The following is a 20,693-nucleotide window of genomic DNA, read 5'->3' on the forward strand; positions in this document are numbered from 1 at the left end:
GACAATCTTCTGAATATCATTGAAGACCATTCCTAAATAACATAGCATGAATGCAACATTGTTAAATTTTCTTCAACTATCGGGATTTGCCGCTTCTGGCGCTTCGAGCGGCCATTGCGCTTTGGTCGAATCTCACCAATCGGCCACTATCGAAACGATTACGTCATGTGTCATTCGCTAAAAAGAGCAAACAAAACGCAAATACAACTGCACAGTGCATAGTAAAAAAGCATGGCCGCCCAGACTGCTCGTAGTGCGTAAGAGGGTGTACGGAGGTTTTAGGTTTTGCGTTCTTCGGTTTTTTAAGTGCACACAGTTTTCAGCCGGAATTTCCGTACGACGTCGAATCAATTACTGCCGCTGTGGAATAGTTCGTAGGTGTTTGTAAAGTCCCGCAAATAAAAGGTTCGTGGAAATCCAAACTCAAAGTAGAGAAAAGTTTGTCCAGGGCACCTCGCCCCATCGTCTCCGTCATTACGAACGACTTTTGCGTACGAGCCCCAAAGAATTGCAGAATTTTTTCGGGTTCGTCGAATGCAGTTGTCAAAGTGATTTTCGCATGGCGATTTTGTTGCATTTTCCATTGGATTTTGGTGTTTTTGCCCGGCCGAGTGCGATCAGTGTAGCTGGGAATGTGATTTCATGTCGGTGTGAATAGTTTTCCAGGCAGAAAACTCGCCTACTACAGCTTAAGTTCGAGTAGCTATGCATGCGCTGCGAGGAAACCTTTTTTTCTTGCGTTCTTGGTGTCGTTTTTGTTGGTGTCTGATTGCTGCTTGACATTTCCTCCGCAAATTGCTACGAGTCTGAAAAGCGAAAGAAGGTATTGCAAAACAGTCTTTTCTTAGCGAAATAGGCTTTCAACTATAAATGAATTGCTAATTGGATTGTTTGCGATGTGAACGTGGAGTGCATGCTGGACTGCAAGGAAGTGCTGCCCCTCCAGACGCGTTTTTTTTATTCATTCATCCCAGACTTGACCAGACGATTGCCCAGGTCACTAATCAGTTGCCTGGAATGAAATCTCAGCGTAAGGTCGGTTTTACGTGAAAAGCTATTAGCTATGTGCTAAATATTTGCGAATTATTCCCCTAAAAATGGACGTTTCAGAGGATAGCACTTGACGACTGGGTAGGTAGGTAGGTATCAGTGGCCGCTCCGAGGAGCCCAATTAGCGCTTTGGTGCGCCGTTTTGATGCCACAAACTACTAAGACCGTGACTGTTGTTATGGGAGCAGGGAAGCAGAGTCCAGCTGGCTCGGATCTTCAGAGCCAGCCCGTAGCATTCACGACGGAAAGCAGCTCTCCGACCCTGCAGCTAGAAATCTCTCTGAGGTTCCCAAAGAATGGTAGGCCCTCGAGAGCCGCCAGCGGAACACCGACTGTATTTGCCGAGGGACTGCCAAGAGCAGAGCCTTACCTGGCCAATCCGTCAGCCCGCTCGTTCTCCTCTATGTTTCTATACCCGGGAACCCAGATGAGAGTGACCTTGAGCGTGCCGCCCAGATGGTTGAGCGCGTCTCTGCACTGCCCCACCAGCCGGGAAGATGTCGTCGTTGAGTACAAGGCCTTGATGGCCGCTTGGCTCTCGGTCAGAATGGCTATGTTACGCTACGCTTGGGGCTCGAATCACGCTCCAGCCATCGACAGACTTCCAATATCGCCAGTACTTCCGCCTGGAATACACTGGCGAAACCAGGGAGACTATACGACTTGGAGACACCGTGTGTATTCGAGAAAACCCCCGTGCCGACTCCATAGGCCATCTTTGATCCGTCCGTAAAGAATACCGTGTCATAGTCTTGCAACACGCCGTGGGGCTTCCCCCTTGCCCTAATTGGAAGGTCCACCGCAAAGTTTCTCGTGAAGTTCAGCTTGCATGTGACATAGTCCGTGAGGGATGCCCAGATTTCTCGAGGTATTTCATCTAGGATGTTGCTGTGGCCGTAGGACTTCGCTGTCCAGCATCCGGACTCACGTAGTCTGACGGCACGGTACGCTGCAACATATTTGATGTGGAGGTCTAGGGGGAGGAGATGCAGGAGTACATTGAGAGCATCTGCCGGGCAGGATTGCAGAGCCCCCGTAGCACCTGCACACGCGGTTCTTTCAATCCTATTAATCTTCGTTCTATTGTATTTCTTCTTCAAAGCCTGCCACCATACAATAGAGCCGTAGGTCAGGATCGGACGCAATACAGCGGTGTACATCCAGAGAACCATCCTTGACGACTATTGCTTAATACTACTATTCCTACGATATGCTCAATAAACGACTATTCTTCAAGGTGCACTTAAACTGCATTTAATTTGTTTTAAACATTTTACTGGTATAATTGAGGCTATTAACATAGTACGCTGGTTCCAAGCCCAGGTATTAGAGGAGGGTTTGACACAATATACTCTGTACTATCCTTAGTAAACAAAAATAAAATGCTGAGATCAGGAAAAGAGATAAATAGAGTATAGTTGGAGTTATTCCACTATGCTAAATCCTACCAGATCTCTCTTGGTGACAGGTCCCGCGACAGGCCGACCAAGAAAATTCATCCAATGTCGTTAGAAACAAGATCGAGTAACAAGCCTCGGAAAAATGATAGAGCGTTCACTTCAGTCGACGCGGCAGGACCGACCCCGGTCCTGTCGAGAAATGGACAAGGGTTCTTGATGCATGGAGGCGTCAGGAAATAAGTTAATCCGAGCAAAACGTGACGGCACCCTAACTGGAAAGGCTGAACTCGAAAAGTCCTTCGGAAAAGGTGCATTGATATCTGCATTCTGCAAGAAACCTGATGGTCTGGTGCCAAAAGCTGCGACTTTGAACACGAACGCGGCTACAAAACTTCTCTATTTTAGTAGCCCACGGTATGTTTCCGTGATGCCATTAAAGAAGTCGAACGATTCACTTTTTCGCCGGAAAAATACCACAGACAAGTCGATCGGATGGCGAGAAAGATACCTTCTGGCAACTTCACGATGAAAAGACTAGTAACGTGTCTGCTACCGACTAAATTATCATTGCCGCCGACCTTACTGGACATGTGGGTGAAAAGGCAGACGGAAACAGGTGCCATGGAGAAAAGGGGTTTGAAGCGCACAATGAGGGTGGAGAGCGTATAATCGATTTTGCGGACACCCATGACCTTGTACTTATGAATACATGGTTCATCAAACAGTTGTCTCTTAGTACTTTAGAATACTAATCACCATTTTCTCTTGTTCACTTGGATTGGCTGTTATTCTTTGGGCAATAAATTTACAATTTCAATTTAAGTTAATTTTAGGTTTATTGAGTTAGCAATATTTCACACTATTTACTTTATAATTCAAATAATACTTAATCTTTGAGTAAAGTGACGTTGAGCGACTGGTCGCGGCGATATCTGGAGGCAGAAGAGATCGGTTCGTCTCCATGCGGTTCTTTCTGCTCCCAACCAACGGCAATTCTCACCGCTAGCTCTCCACTCCCGTGACGAATTCTAAAGACGTGGAGACTTCCGTGCGCCAGCTATCCGCTCGTATTCGCAACATTCGAAATAAATTTCGAATGCTGTGAATCCTGCTGCGCCACATCACACCGCCCCCAGATGAAACCTAGGGGGTTTCAGCGACTGAACCCGAAACTGCGTTCTCCATCAGTCCGCGAAGCGAACGCGACGTTGCTTCAGGGCGCACACGGGTTTCAGCCTGGACAGAGAGACCGCCTTTTTGCGTCCCTCGATCTCAAACTGGAAGAAATGTTCTCCCCGCTCGAGAACGCGGTACGGGCCCTCATATGGAGGTTGCAGCGGCTTCCGGACGGCATTCGTCCTGACCAGGATGTGCGTGCACGTGTCCAGCTCCCTGGGCGCACAGACAGGTGCGGACGGCATCCGTCATGACTAGGACGTGCCTGCACGTGTCCTGCTGCCTGGGCGCACAGGCAGGTGCGGACAAGTGTCGGGTGGGTGGTGTGACTTTGATGCGTCGGAGATTGTCCCTCAGCAGACGCACCAACCCCGACTCTGTAAGACTCGATCTTTCTGCTGCGAAGACTCGGGGAAAGGGACCTCGGCCATACATTTTGCAGTGTAATGAAACGCAAATCGACTATATTATCATAAGACGCCGACATTTTACCACCGTCACTGATTGCAAAGCTGTTCCCTATGAGACCTTCGCACCTCAATATCGGCCGCCATCGATACGAAGAACGCACTAGCCCGCCGCGTATTAAATGGTGGCGATTTCGTGAGAAGGAAGAAAAAATGATCTAACGCGATTACCAACCATTACGAATGTGAAAGAATCGTGGAACCAAATGAAAGACACGATCTACAGAAAATATTTCGGGCAGATTTCAACTGAAGAATTTGTTCATCCTCCACTTCCACAATCATCGCCGACATTTGGAGCAGTTCCACCTGTCAGCGTAACTGAAGTCGAGGAGGCAATAAAATAAATGAAATCGGAGAAAGCAACAGGACCTGACGACGTCGCACCTGAGCTCTGTAAAGCCAAGAGCTGGAACCCAACACTGTGGCTCAGCAAATTCTTTAATCGGGTTATTCTGGAAGGTAGAACACCATCTGATTGGCAAGAAAGTATCACTGTTCCAATATGGAAAAAGAAAGGTAGTCCAGCGGAATGTTCAAATTCCCATATCATGAAGATTTTTGAACGCATTCTTGACAACCGTATTCACGATATCGTTGAAATAACCGTAAATCAAGCCAGATTTGCCAAGAAGTGCGGAACTACTGACGCAATATTCGCTGCGCGGTTACTCATTGAGAAACACTGTGAGAAGCATCACCTTCTTTACATTGCATTTCTGGATCTAGCGAAAGTGTTGTTGCCACACGAATTCATCTGGTATGTTCTACGACAACACTTAGTGCCAGAAGAAATCATGCGCTGGGTTCAATTGCTCTACCACGATCCGAAAAGTAAGTTCGAAATGTGACGGGTGTATCAAAATCGCTTCGAGTCTCTGTTGGTGTTCACCACTCCTCTTTGTTCTTGTTATGGACACTGTCACACGGGATATCCAACGTCCCGCGCTCTATGCACTGCTGATGATGTTTCCCTAGCGTCTAATAGCAAAAATGATCTCGACCAACTTGTTCAAAAATGGAATGATCACCTTATGCAAAACGGTCTCAGATTGAATCCGAATAAAACTGAATTTTTGACGATCGATCCCCATGAAAGAGGTACAATCACTGTCAGCGCAGTGACCTGCCCAGAACTGAGTAATTTAAATATTTCGGATTAATGCTATCAGCCAAAGGAGAACTGCGCTATGAAATTGCTTCGCGCATTAACTGAACCTGGATGGCGTTCCACAACTGGTGTGCTTTGCGATCGACGTATCAACGAACGTCTCAAATCTAAAATTTACCGCAATGTCGTCCGTCTTGTCGCTCTCTATGGTTGTGAGTGTTGGCCGACTATAAAAGTTAACAAGTCGGGAAACCGGAAGGTGAACGCTTCAGGTACGAAAGGTTTTGTGTATTTCTTAGTACGTAGCACGTAATATATCCATATATTATGTGAGAGTATCCACTTTCGGGTGATATTGACATTCATAGTTTTCAATTTTCAAAGAAGCAACAAATTTGAGGTATTATAACTTTGCTAGTAATAGCGCGATTTCCACCAAACTTTTCACGATCATGCTCTATATTATAGCCCATATCACTGCAAAATTTCATGGTACTAGGATGAACTTAAGGGGGGTTTCCAACCAATTACAAAAAATTGTAGTAATATACTATTATTAACTTTATTTAAACAGATATCGGCATGGAAGGTATTTCGGAGCCCAGGCACCATATAGTGGCAGCCTCCTGATTTTTTTCAGATTTTTCAGTTTATAGGTTCTGAGAATGGCCCCCTTAAAGAAGTGATCACTTTCAACCCCCCGCGTTCCCCACCCATCCAACGAATGTCAAAACTAAGATCGGTTTTGAAAATTACTAACCGAGACCTTTAATTTGATACCCCACATGACTATATTTGATTAAAAAAAATTTACATCCCCCTTTTGCATGTATGGGGACCTCCCTTAAATTCGACGTAAAAGGATGTAATTCACTGTATGCGTGAGCGTTCACAGTTCCCACCTTTCTACCAAATTTGGTGTCAATCGCTATAACCGTCTCCGAGAAAAATGCGTGTGACGAACAGACAGACAGACAGTAAACCGATTTTAATAAGGTTTTGTGTTTACAGAAAACCTTAAAAACGGCATTTTGCGGTAATGGAGACGAAGATGTTGCATTGGACGAGTGGCGTGACACGTTTCGATCACATCCGAAATTAGGATATTCGCGATCGATAAGGGGTTGCACCGATCGTGGAAAACCTGCGAGAGATGCGTCCTCGATGGTATGATCACGTAGTTCGGACTAACAAGAATTCACTTGCCAAAATTGGTCTGAACATCGAAGTCGATGATAAACGACCAAAAGGGCAGCCAAAAACAACGGTGGCTTGGTGTATCTAGCAGCATCATGGGAAGCTTGCTCCCAATTTTTGAAGGCAATCTTAGCTAATTTTACTGAGACTCACAATTCCTGGTTCTGATCCCGACATGGGAGAAATTGAATCCTCTTTTCCTAAGGCATCCAAAATGTCATTTTCTTCTAATTAACAATGACCAGGTAAACAGAGCAGGTTCTTCGTATTGAGTCTAGAAGTAGAGTTCAATTGGTTTCTACATTCCTGAATGATTTTCGAGGTGATGAAAGCTTTACTCAACGCCTCACTCCAGCCTGGCTATCAATGCAGATTGTGATGCATCTGTCCTTCAACCGCTCGCCAAGCACCCGAGTTGTCGTCCGTAGGATTGCATAGACTTTAGCCAGAAAGATCATGTGTTAGTACAGTCATCCCAATTCTGTTAATCCGCGTCGAACCTTGGTATGCGCACGCATAGCAATTCACTTTTTCCAGCTCCCTATTAAAGAGGAATGGTAACGGATTGATCTGACTTTTTGTCCAGCTAAATATTTAGTTGAGTACTCCCATTCCATTGAACGATAGATGATGCTGGCAATCAAATCAGCTGTTATGGAATTACTGACACAGCTTTTGCATACTCCTAGCTTTGGTTCAACTTGCACGTATGAATGTAGAACTATTTGCGATTACTTTTACGCCATTATGTTATACGTAAACTGTTAATCATACAAACAACACTGTTTGTCCTCTTCGCGTTGGCTTTAACTATAATACATCTTTTTGCAGACGGTTCAAAAAGGTATATTTATTGGTCCCTGCTATCGCTTCTGAATGATTTTCGTTTCTGTAAATAGGGCTCACTCAACGATCTTGCACTCATAGAACAACACGTTCTCGAGATGACGAATTTATTCATAGCCATCATTTATCGCAAAAAGTGGGAACTTTTGAGAGTTGAGTAGTTCGGGAAGTATATTAGCAGCTCTGGGATGCTAACAACGGCTAATCAATTTTTCGAAAATCAATAAGCCTCGAAATGCTCCAAAGATGTGCCACTCATTCGATTCGTCTTCGACATATAGAGTGTTCAGCTCAAGGCCCTGTATACTGTTGGCAAAACGGTTACAATTGTTGAGAAACTAGTGCCATTTAGAGGCCGATATTCATTTCATTAGTATATATCGTTGTATTTCATCGGAGAGAAAAGTTGTTAAAGTTTTTCACGAAACGCAGCCTACAAATGAAATTCTTCCATCAAACAATAAGCACAATCGTTGCTAGATCTGTACCAGTCATAGTAATCGCAACGTCTTCGGTACTCGGATGTGAAAAATGTGCATTTGTGCTCACCCCAAATACAACATTTGTATTCTTGCGCTTCCCGTATACTCTAGAATTAATTTTATCAATTATTGATAGATATTGTTGCTGTTTTTACGATAATCCTCTTAAAAGAGTCCATTTTTTCGTCATTGTGACCAAATATTTCAATCGGTTATCATAAATTTTCGATGGAATAACTAGAATATTGAATAAAGAGTCGAGTTAAGCAATTTGCAATGTATGTCTTACCGAGGTGTCTGTTTTATAGAAGTATGCGCATAGTATGTGGATGCATACCAACGACATTTAAGCATGTCGATACTAACTTTCGATAATGATTAATGCAGAGAACAATGAAGGTGCTGAAAATGCAAATGCCTTAAAATAAATATCAATACAATATTTTTGTAGGATCAATAATCAAAAATCATCAGCTTTATTTGTGGACGAAGCACCACGAAGTTACAACGCTAGTCTAGCACAATCTTAAGTAACATAAATATCTGTAAAAGTATAGGGTAGTCGACAGAAATAGTAGTAGAAAAATGGCTAAAATTCTATGCCGTTCAGTACAACCTAATTTCGCGACAAACAATAATTCTTCCTTGTTGATCGCTTCGCATGAGTAGAACTCAGCATCTTCTAGATGCTTTGCAACTACAACTAGTGCTATGTCATCGTAACTAAATAGTTGCAAATAACTATCAGTGACAGCAGTGAGATAGGTGGGAATATTGCTGCTCGTATTAGGTTCCAATTGGCCGAATTGAATGCATTTCTCACTTCCAGGGCTACCACCATACAATATTTGCTAGTTATACCTTTTCTTAGCAGGCCAGTAACCAATTTTATGGAATCAATGGTTAATCTAGCTCTACCGGACCCATACTGTCGAATTGAAATACCTCCTTGATTTTGGACAACCGCTAGCAATCTGTCTGTCATACCTATTATCTCAGAAACGGTTACTCCTACTGATATGAAATCTGCTCTTAATAAATACGATGTCTTAAATCAAAGGAAAAGTCATACCATTGCGGGTTTTAAGTGTGATTGTAAGGATATTACAGAAAAATTACTAATTCGAAAAATCTATATTTAAATTGAGAATTTTTCCCCTAAATCTCTTTCCATTGAATCCTACTTTGCATCCGTGTTGTGAGGGTTAGGGTGAGGCAAAAGAGTCTTCACTGAAACCTAGCCTCACTGCAGAGAACTGTATATATATGTACTGTTCAATTTGCAAACTTCAAATATACATTCATGGGTAGCAGTTCATAGGCTAGTTCGTTTAGCACAGTGCATTGGAAGATATATTGAGAGAACTCTTCTTGTAATGTCCTGTGGTTCTCTGATCAAACGGAGAGAAACTGGAACGAACCAGAAGAATAAAAGGCCTTCTACAATGATGGCTTCAATATAGAACAAGGTTCTGAAATAGGAGTCTGGCTTTGACATAAAAACCAGAAATGATCTTGTTTCTTACGACAATACATGGACAACGGTCTTTTAGAGTGCGATCCTAAGAACCGCAACCTTGGTGATTGACAAGCGATCAAAGGTCAGGTTCATCGTAGTTGATAGCAATTGTCAGATACTGGGAGTGACCCAGGGAACTCGCCCTTTTGTAACTCAATTTTCAAGAGCTCGCCAGAAACACGTGAGTAATAACTTATCATAAACCAAAAACAAAATTTTTCTTACCTGAGCCTACAAAACAAATTATATCTCCCAGTTCAATAAAACACCATGTACAGGGTGCGGCAGCATAACTTCCTTTTTTAAAATGCGCGCCACTCAGTTAGTTGATGTCATAGCGAAGCGCTAGTGGTCTCGTTCAAGAGGGGATACTGTAAAGTTTTGTCCCGATACGGTTCAGTCGCCATCATGCGTTGGAATAGTGAGGAGCGTGTCTTTGCCGTTGAGGTTTACTTTTCAAGCGGATGTTCGGTTATTGCAACACAGCGTGCATTTCGGTTAACAAACAAAACATGCGTTACTGAGCTGACACCAACCCTCGAGAATTGCATCAAAAGCCTTTCCATTCACCCAAAGTCACAGTGTGGTGTGCAATTTCCTCAGCTGGAATTATTGGTCCCTGGTTTTTTGAGGAAAATGAGGTTACAGTGACAGTGAATTCGGACCGGTATGTAAACATGCTACAGAATTTTTTTTTTCCCACGGCTAGAAAATTTGGATTTGGGGGACACTTGGTTCCAACAAGACGGTGCAACAGCATACACTTCAAGAGCATCGATGGCTGTTTTGAGGGAACACTTTCCAGAGCGCCTTATCTCAATTAGAGGCGATTTGGAATGGCCGGCACGCTCTCCCGATCTGTCCCCTTGTGATTTTTTTCTATGGGGTTTTTTGAAATCCCGTGTTTATGTGAACCGTCCAAGAACCCTACAAGATTTGAAGACCAACATCCAAGAAGAAATTGCCAACATAACACCTGCTATGCTAACAAGATTCATGGCAAACGCCAGAAATCGGTTTACGCAATGTATGGAGAATGGGGGACGTCACCTAACAGATTTGATCTTCAAAACAATGTAAATAAAAAATTTAGACATGTACCTACATTATAAAAAATAAATAAATATTTTCCGATGCATACAATAGTTTTTATTGAGTTTTGAAAAAAGGAAGTTATGCTGCCCTGTAGAAGAAGTTTGAGAGCTTTCAACCAAAGGGCTGGTATTAACAAATAAGTCCATTATGTCATGCACAAAAAAATGGTCTTTGCTGCTGTGCTCGAACAGAGTATTGAATGTAACCGAGAGTTGAGCAGAAAGTGGCCAGAAATTTTAGATTCGCATTTTTTCAGTTTATTTTTATTTTTTTTCAAATATAATTCCAGCTAAATTAAATATGAATAACTTTGTTGCAATCGCCTCCTACTGAACTATTCTGGAGAAGTCCTGCCGCACTTTAAATTTGTTCTTTCTTCTTGATATCAAAGGTTTCGTAAAGTATCAATCCCCTCATCTCCCGTTTGATACCCCATATGGCACATTTGGGGAAAAAAAGTTACGCTCGATTTCATTTCACACAAAATCATGTACACCCTGTATGGCAGAATTCATAGTCTGCATATGTTAACCAAATTTGATTTCAATAGATGTAGCCGTTTCTGATTTCTGTCTTTACATACATCCTTAACAAACAGAAAGTTTGTGGTTATTCTATATGGTTTGAACTAGACTTTTTGGGAATTACGGAAGATTTAGGAAAACCGTATTTATTGTCCTTTGTGCGTTCACACGTGTGTGTAGCTGTTTTCGAATATTGAGGGATGGTACCAGTTTTTTGTTAGTGTTCTCGAGCTTTAGGTTGGCAGTGTAGGTTCTGATGGATAATGCCTGCCCGTGTACAGTGTGATCACAGTGTAATCAAAATTGAGATCATTCAATGTTTCTAATGCAGAACCATACATTATAGACTGATCGTTTTCCGTCTTATGCTGAGCGGGAATGGAGCTAGGTACCTAGAAAACGACATTTCTCAAATATCCAATAGCTCCAAATTTTGTTGCAGTGCTTAACACCTACCTCGATGTATCGATGGATGCATAAGAAACGCTAACCTATCATACATTGTCCCTTCTATCGGTGGTAGAGCAATTATCTTGCCGTTAATTTCATGCTAAGGCTGTCCTCCATTAATACTCTATACGCTGCAAGTATAGTAAATTTCGAATCTTCATTGAGCGATATTGTAATCAAAATACACTTTACTGCTGTATGCTGTACAATTGACAAAGATTATATAACTTTCCCCCTGAGGAAGGTTTAAAGAACATATCAGAGGACTTACAATTGTAGTGCAAAGGTATCCCAGCCAGTCAAAAAATGCCAGAAATGTCCCGGGAAACTAAAACATGTCTTCGAATCAAAGAAGGAGATTTTTGTACGATTAACGAACTGCAAAATATAAAAACATGGTATGCCGGTGCATTCTCCAAATGCAACAATGTTGCATTGGGTAACCTGAAGATTAAAGACAATGTTGTTATTCGATTCTTGTCCAGTTTCTAGAATGTGCCTAGCAATGCCAGCTTGAGATTAGTGTCTCCTGTTCGCTCCTTTTTGGAATCTGGCACATCCACCCAGTCTCTTTTTTTTATTAAAAACTTGTAAGTAGTTTGCAGGATGAGTTTAAATATTGCTTGTAATTGACTATCTAATCGAACTTTACATAGCAAGCATATTGCCGGATATTTTAAAGATCAATAAAACTGATGTCACCACGTATCTTCTACCACTACACAATTCTATGTTGAATTTGTTAAATAAAGAAATATTCCAATCTTTACATGCATACGGAAGTATTGCGTGCCTTGCAATCCCATACAAGTGTACTTTGATAGCACAATGATAAGCGATGCACGTTCACAATCAAACTGAGTCTTACAGTCGTATCTTGCGCTTAAATTTTCTCATATAAATTTTCATTTTTCATCTAATTTACGTACGCATAAAATGTATCATAACAACTAGTGAATATTTGCTTTTGTATTGCATTTCTTTTTGTTCTTTGTTTTTTTTTTCTGTGTGCCTAACTCATCTCACAGCCACATTTCCATTTCCATTCTTTTCCGCTTACAGATTATTAGGCATGAACAATCAATGCATTTTAAGATTAACATGGAACCACAAATGCAAATAACCGATCTGCTCGACTCGCAGCAATTTGATCAATTCAGCAGTATTTTTGCTATGAGCTCTGTTGCTACCGCAACTGCTGCCACTGTTGTTACTGCCGCTGCCACAACCGCCGCTGCTGCACCTACTGTAAACGCAAATAATATCGGAATCTTATGCAACGGCAGCGATAATAATTATAATTATAATACATCTACGCAATCTCAGAATCAGCATCAATCCCAGTCGTCTCAGACACAAACGCATCATTTAGTGAGCACAAATAGTTTTGAATTGAACGCTGCAACTTCTTTAAGTGATGACTCAGGTGTTCCACTAACAAATAGTTCAATATCAAGTGGTGATTCTTATCGTTTAGGTTTGTGCAAGCTGGAGTTGGAGGTAAATTTTTGTCTCCTATATTTTCTCACATTTTGAATTTTGATTACATTAACAATATTTGTTTGTTATCTGTCGTTGTATTTTGTTTGTTTCAACAAGATTTTTTAGCACTGTTTTTTGAAGTTGTTACTAACAAAGTGATTTTGTCCAGTTGGTAGAAAGCGATGGTGAAGTCTCGCAATTCGACTCGTTGGATAATTGTTCGGATGGTGGCATGAGCGCAGAGAATTTTAATACTTTAAAGAAAGGTCCACTCGCGCCAATAGACCCGCCACCAGAGTTCCAGGTAAGTTTTATGTTTTCATCCTGAAACGTGGCATGTTCATACAACACTTGTTTTTGTTCGCTTGTTTTTTTTTAATGTTTTATGTTGCGTCCTGCCTTCAGAGCACAGTGATAGTAACTATTCAAGTTTTGCATTAAATGTTACGCTGTTCTCCCAAGTGTTCTTTACTTTTTGTACTTGCTTTTACATAGATAACATGTCTTCTGCATTTGTTATAGCTTAGCGAAATTGTGTTCGAACACAAATATTGGACAGGGTACCATTTACACACGCATTAATGGCTGATCTGAAGCTGTCTTAAGAAGGATGATAACGGCACCTCAATTGTATTTGAGTTTTCAAAATACTTATAATTATGTACTGCGATAAGCAGCATTTCTTTTTGTTTCTTAAAATGATTCAAACTTGTATCCTTGTCTTTCGGGCTAGCTTCCGTTTACCTCAAGGGGTAATCGTTGATCTGAATTGTATTCGTTTAGGACGTTTATATACTCAAGGCTCGACTCTTGGACATAATAAAACGAGTCTCAAACACACAAATGTTGAGTCTTTCGAGTTGCGAAATGTTGAATCAACCACGAATCTGCGATTCCTGTGATAGTGAATTTTTAATTATGGTCAGAAAAGAGCTGTTATCGTATGGTTTTCATTCTTGAAACTATTGGTAATCATTCTTAATACACTGCTTGCAACTCCTGCTTCATTGCGCCCTTTCATAATTCACTGCCTTTTTTATCTTTTACTATTTCCCTAGCTCTACACGATAACGAGAGATAATCGTGTATTACGGTAGCTAAATATAGCTCTTTCTGAAAGACCCTTACATATAGCGATGGATGGGTGTGTAAACTAACTGTTCTAGAGATTTTTTCGATTTTTTAATAAGCGTAAACTTTGACGCTCTCATTTTTTGAAAATAATATTTCCTTCTCCTTCCTTTCCGGGAAACTATAAACATGTTGACGAACGTATTTGGTAGCTTTTGTAAATTCCATTTGATGTTCAGGAAATAATGTCATGACACTCAATAGCAATTAAATAAAAAAGTTCCATTTCCTGGACTTTTAACATATATCTACATGCAAATATTCTATGCTGCATTCTGTTTTGTTTTTAACCCTATTAACTTTCTTGCCTGTCTATTTGAGATTTAGTACTTCAAAACAACATTATACAGTCGAAAATAAATGAAATCATTGCGGGCTGCTGTCAATAGAAACGTACCTTCGTGATCAATTTCAAATCAAAAGTCCACTTTCCAACACTTTTCATCCTATTTGTTCAAAGCTTCGTTGAGTTTATCATGTCGCTAGATTATTCTACTCAGACCAACTTCAGAAAAATGGAATCTTTTCTCAAAAGAAACAAATATAGGAGCGTTTTCCTTTATTGACTTAAATTAAAAAGCAAGCCTGGGAGCCGGAATTTGTGTTCCCCTATGTCAGGAAGGATGAGTGCATGACAAATTCGGAGGATATTCACTTCCACGTGATACTGACATTTAAAATCTTGAATTTGTACCAAAGCGGCAAGTTTGATCTATTATAACTTTGTTAGTAATAGCGCGATTTCAACCAACCAACCAGACAGGATCATGCTCCATGTTATAGCCTGCATTACTGCAAAATTCTACGAGCCTAGGATGAACTTAAGGAGGGTTTTGAAGTCAATTACTAAAAATTATAGTACTATTATTAACTTTATTTGAAGCATATAGTGGCACCTATAATCGTTTCTGAGAAAAACCGCGTGTGACAGACAGACAGGTAGTGAACCGATTTTAACAAGGTTTTGTTTTACACAAAAACCTTAAAAAGGGCTGGAGAGAAGTGGATTCTTCAAGAATGGAATTTTAATATTTCACTCGAATGTCAATTATTCTCGTTAATTATGACGTCCGGACGGTGTCCGGATAGCTGAGTGGTATGAGCACAAGGCTGTCATATGGAAGGTCACAGTTCAAATCTCCCTGGTGGCAATGGGATTTGTATCGTGATTTGACGTCGGTTACCAGTCGACTCAGCTGTGAATGTGTACCTAAGTCAAATCAGGGTAATAATCTCGGGCGAGCGCAATGCTGACCACATTGCCTCCTACAGTCTACTGTAGTGTACCGTTACGGTCTTGAATGAAGTGCTCTAACACTTCAAGGCTCTGATCCAATATGGATTGTTCCGCCAACGATTTTTATTATTATTAATTATGACGTAAGTCTATCCTTTATGCTGGTGCAATTTGGTACTGAAGGGAAGTTTTCACTTAATTTCTAAAAGTTGGTAATATACTATTAGTAAGTTTATTTGACAGATATCGGAATGGGACCTATTTTGAGGTCTAGATTTCATATAAGCAAACCACCCTGATTTTTTAAAGATTTTTGGGGCTGAATCATCATTATCAGTGGCGCAACAACCGGTCTCCGGTCTAGGCCTGCCTTTATAAGGAACTTCAGACATCCCGGTTTTGCGCCGAGGTCCACCAACTCGATATCCCTAAAAGCTGTCTGGCGTCCTGACCTACGCCATCGCTCCATCTCAGGCAGGGTCTGCCCCATCTTCTTTTCCTACCATAGATATGGCCCTTATCGACTTTCCGGGCTGGATCATCCTCGTCCATACGGATTAAGTGACCCGCCCACCGTAACCTCGATCTGGATGAAGGCAGTTTGTACGTCTCGGGTCGTTCTTCCCATAATATCAATATCGTCAGCATAGGTCAGTAGTTGGGTGGAATTAAAGAGGATCGTACCTCTTGCATTTACCTCAGCATCACGGATCACTTTCTCGGGGGCCAGGTTAAAGAGTACGCATGATAGGGCATCTTCTTGGCTTGAACCGTTGTTGATGTCGAGTGGTCTTGAGAGTGATCCTGCTGCTTTTATCTGGCCTCGCACATTGGTCAGGTTCAGCCTAGTCAGTCTTATCAATTTCGTTGGCATACCGAATTTTCTCATGGCCATGTACACTTTTACCCTGGCTATGCTATCATAGGCGGCTTTAAAGTCAATGAAGAGATGGTGCAACTGATGTCCATATTCCAATAATTTTTCCATCGCTTGCCGCAAAGAGAAAATCTGATCTGTTGCTGATTTGCAGTTAAACTGCACAGTTCATCACGTGTGAAGTCGTGACTGAGCGGCAAACCTGCATGAACTGCATGCAGGTTTTTATGCAGACCAATGAACTGCGCTAGTGATTGTGTTGGATTGTCTTGTTATGTTTTTATGGCGTGCGGAATGAATAAGAACACAACGGTGCAATGACACAACAAAATGCGGCTTTCCTTTCCCTTTCATCGATTTCTGCACTTAGTACTACCCAGATGAAAGGAACTGAGAAAGCATTTGAAAGAACAGCTGAAGTAGCCCACACACTTTCAGTTCCGATAACTTGGCAGTTTTTTTTACCCCGAAAATTGCGCAGTTAAACCGAAGGGGCGTCATGGATTTTAACCCGTACAAACCGCTACAGTTACATAGATTGTTGAGATTCACTCATCGTTCTCACACTAGAATTTCTCATATTCAATTATTAAGGTGAATAGAAATGATTCTATTGAATATGTGGAATATGATCGGCTTTTTCTGAGCGATGGCGAAATTGGTCCTGCATTGGAATTTCCCAGACTGTTTTTTCCCTCCTAGAGATTTTTCATAAAACATCAAAAATTGATGTCGTGCACGATTTTGGGTCACTGCAATGTTTAAGAAAAACTAAAGATGTGGTTTTAGGCAGTATGGAATTCCCATAGAATGGCCCTAAAATCAAAAGCTTTTTGCGCAGAAACTTGATCTATTATATATCCAAAAGTTTAGCACTAAGCCCCATTATAGGTCCCTTTATTGTTTTGAATGTGGATAATGGCATATTCGAATTACAAAGTGATTGGTTAAAATGTTTTCAAAGTTTTGTATGAAACAAAATCATATTAAAATCGGTCGGTCTATCTGCCACATCCGATTTACTCGGAAGCAGCTGAAGCGATTATTACAGAATTTGATGAGAAGATGTGGTCTATGTGCCCCTTTACATGCAGCGAGTGTCGCCATTTTGTGTTGAGTGTGAAGGGGGCTCCCCATACAGGGGAGGGGTATTTTTTTCACCGAATATGATCAGTGATCAATGAAAGGGCTCAATTAATACTTTCCGAAATTGATCTTATTTCTGATATTGGGTAAAACGTTGGGGAATGATGGCTCAAAATGTGTGCCTCAAATGTGAAACAGGTCTCGTTCTCAGAATCTGCCCAACGGAGAAATCTGAAAAAATCACAGCGATGCAACTATATGTAATTTAAGCTTCCTTTCCATTCCGATGTCTGCACAAATAAAGGTAACAATAATATATTACCATATTTTAGAAATTTACCGGACAATGGGGACGCGTTTAGTTGGTAGTCCGACGACATACTGGACCGGGAGTCCAACACTCCGTGCGTAAATGCATTCACTTATCCTGCTCCCTTCGTCAACTCGAAAAACGCATTTAAATTTTACCAAAATAAATCTTACCTGCACTTAATCTGCGATCTCTGCACGATATAGTATTTTTTCCTCCTCATATGACTTCTCTACGTCAATGAACGGCGTCTTGCGGTAGTGGAGACGAAGATGCTACGTTGGAATAGTGGCGTCACACGTTTAGATCACATCCGAAATGAGGATATCCGGGATCGTTATGGGGTTGCACCGATCGTGGAAAAGTTGCGAGGGAGGCGTCTTCGATGGCATGGTCACGCAATTCGTGCAAACGAGAATTCACTTGCCAAGATTGGTCTGAACATCGAAGTCGATGGTAAACGACCAAAAGGCAGACCTAAACAACGGTGGCTTGATACGCTAGATGAGGATTTGAAAGCCTCCAGATCAGCCATTCGATAGAGCTAAATGGCGAAGCCGATCACGACGAGCCGACCCCGCTTGTGAACGGGACAAAGGCTGAAGAAAAAGAAGAAAGATATGACTTCTCTACGTACAATATATACATATAAGGCATTAGGGGGAAAAATAGATGTTTTGATACAAGTAAGAGAAATACATTCAAAATTCGGACTTGACGCACCACACTATATACACTACCACTAGCATTTTTAGAACCGAATTCGATTTCCATGTTATTAAAAACATATTTTTAAAGATATTCCCTACGAAAACTAATCCTCAAAAATCGCCCCCTTAAAGTCATTTATTTCTGTGAGTCCATGTCCGGATGACTTAGTGGTTAGAGGTGCTGAATGTGTGCGTGTGTGTGTGAATGAGTACCTGTTAAATCAAGGTAACAATGACGCGCATGCGCAATGGTGACCGAATTGCTTCCTAAAGTCAACTGTGATATATAGTGTACCGCTACGGTCTTGTTATGAATTTCTCTAATACGCTTTAAGGCCGTGATCCAATTGGTCTATCGCGCCAATAATTATTATTATTATTTTTATGGAGAAGAAAGGTTAGTTATATATTTTCCGTTTTGTTTGATGACGTTTTGCCACCTTTCGATGAGCTTCATGATTCTCCGTTCGTAGGAGGGCCTGTCTTGAAGAGAGCGAAACAAATGGAACTCTGATAAAGCAATTTTAGACAAGTATGCACCTCCAACAGCAGCATATCTCATATGTTAATACGCGCGGTCACATTAACTTATTTGAGTTCGTTGAAGGGTACGATGGTCGTGATGGTTACGCATCTGTCTCTCGATCTCGTTACACCGGGCTCGAATCGCGGTCGCCTCGGATGTTGGTGTTCGTATTCGTGGTGTTCCGCTGCTGAAGGATTATCTCTTGCACAGGATTAGGTGTGATGATATTGCTATTGAAGCACATTCTCGCGAAAACCTGATACTGGGGATACTCTATATTCTCCACAAAAGAAGTGAACAGAAGAGATACAAACAAAATAAGTGGAAATGAACACCTTTTTGGTTAACACGTAACGTAGCTTGATTACTGCCAAAATTATCATATTCAATCTCAGTAGGCTTCTGATCGAGGAACATATTTAATATTTTAATTTCTAGCGTTGATGTTTTTTTTTTTTTGGCGCATTGCTACCGTAAACTTCACGCATTTTTTCACGGGCTACACTCACGTTCTTCCCTTTATGAAAGTTGAACTTGTCTTGAAATCTCTGAAACAATAGAATCGCTCAATTTTTTCCAAAGAATGAAATTTAAATTGTCAGCTGTCAAACGACCTATGACAAATAAATATAGCAATATCCTCAATGGTGCCAGAACTGGCCTCTCCTCTCAATCACATTGGTTATATAAAACCGAAACAAGGTGCCTCGCGCTCTTTCACAAAAATTTTCGTGTGGCATGAGTTTCAATTTCTCTCCACAAGTTAATTTAGAGTTGAAAGGCACTCTTAAATACGTGTTTCCAGTAATTAGATTTACATAGCTGATAAAGTGGATGGCCGGTAGCTCAAACACTTAACGTTCTTAGTGAACATAACTAGACCAGTGTTCCAGGATCCATTTAGAAGACAGCAACAGATCACCTGCAGAGTTGAATTCATGTCGTTAAATATTGTGTTCCCAAATTCGCCAATAATCACAACGGCTAGATCGTCTGGAAATATTTACAGAAGAAATCGTTCGAAGTGATCCTGTCGACAATCCCTAAGATAATTTGTCTCAATCGACTGTCGACTAAACCAGCTAATTAACACTGAATCGATCCCATGTCTTACGGTGGCACAAACTACTGCAAATGTGATGCTATTAAAAGCACCTTCAGTATCCATGAGTGCACTCAAGTTGTGTTTTGTATTGTTTTTTTTTTTTTTTTTTTTTTCGAATATTCACTTCTTAATTTTTGCTGTAAGCTCATGGAGTGTTGTTTGCATGGATCTACCTTAAAATTGCTTGAGGATATATTACTGTTTCTATGGTGCTATGGTTTGATGTTTGTCTATGGCTTCCCCGACTCTTCATCTCCACTCATTTCAATCAAGCGGTCACGTCCTACAATTACGGAAACCAGGCAGTGTGTAACTGGCTTTCAAAATTTCAGGCGATATAACTCACTATTGCATCTCGTTAGTCATCCGCCATTCATTATTTGAAAGTATTTCTCTCTGACCAGTTTTATCGTCCACGTCTTACTGCCTTAACACAGGACACGCCGACACGAAGTTTTATATAATGTGAACTTTGTTTTCTTATCTACATTTTTAAGGTTTTGTGTGAAACAAAATCTTATTAGAATCGATTCAATGTATGTCTGTCCGTCTGTCGGTCACACCCGATTTATTCGAAAACTGCTTGGCCCATTTGTCACAAAATTTAGCAAGAAGGTGTGATCTGTGAATCCCTTTACATATAGCAAGTGCGCCATTTTGTGTTGAGTTTAAGGAGGGGTTCTCCCGTACATGAAAAAAGCGGGTGCACTTTTTTTCACAGAATCATCATCAATGACATCAAATAAAAGGGTTCAATTTATACTTTTCGAAACTGGTCACATATTTGATATTGGGCGAAACATAGGAGAATGAGGGTTCAAAATAAGACCCTAAAAAAGTGTAACAGATCTCGTACTCAGAACCTATCCAACCTGAAAGTTTCAAAAAATCACAGTGGGGTATCTAAACGAA

General features: G+C 41.0%; 1 protein-coding gene across 5 annotated transcripts in view; it reads left to right on the plus strand.

Moving 5' to 3' along the window:
• The window catches only part of LOC119648537 (putative uncharacterized protein DDB_G0277255), a 44,908-nt gene that overhangs the window by 13,344 nt on the left and 10,871 nt on the right, over positions 1 to 20,693 (plus strand). Inside the window, exons 1-3 of one of the 5 annotated variants that reach the window (XM_038050307.1) lie at positions 197 to 823; positions 12,380 to 12,817; positions 12,969 to 13,103. In XM_038050307.1, coding sequence (XP_037906235.1) covers positions 12,401 to 12,817; positions 12,969 to 13,103 — 552 coding nt within the window. In that variant the 5' untranslated portion in view covers positions 197 to 823; positions 12,380 to 12,400. Of the gene's footprint in view, positions 1 to 196; positions 824 to 12,379; positions 12,818 to 12,968; positions 13,104 to 20,693 lie in introns of those variants that run through there. The other 4 variants (XM_038050311.1, XM_038050325.1, XM_038050319.1 and 1 more) reach the window with 4 other exon arrangements.

Source organism: Hermetia illucens, chromosome 1, assembly GCF_905115235.1.
Source record: "Hermetia illucens chromosome 1, iHerIll2.2.curated.20191125, whole genome shotgun sequence".
In the NCBI taxonomy this organism is placed as follows: Eukaryota; Metazoa; Arthropoda; class Insecta; order Diptera; family Stratiomyidae; genus Hermetia; species Hermetia illucens.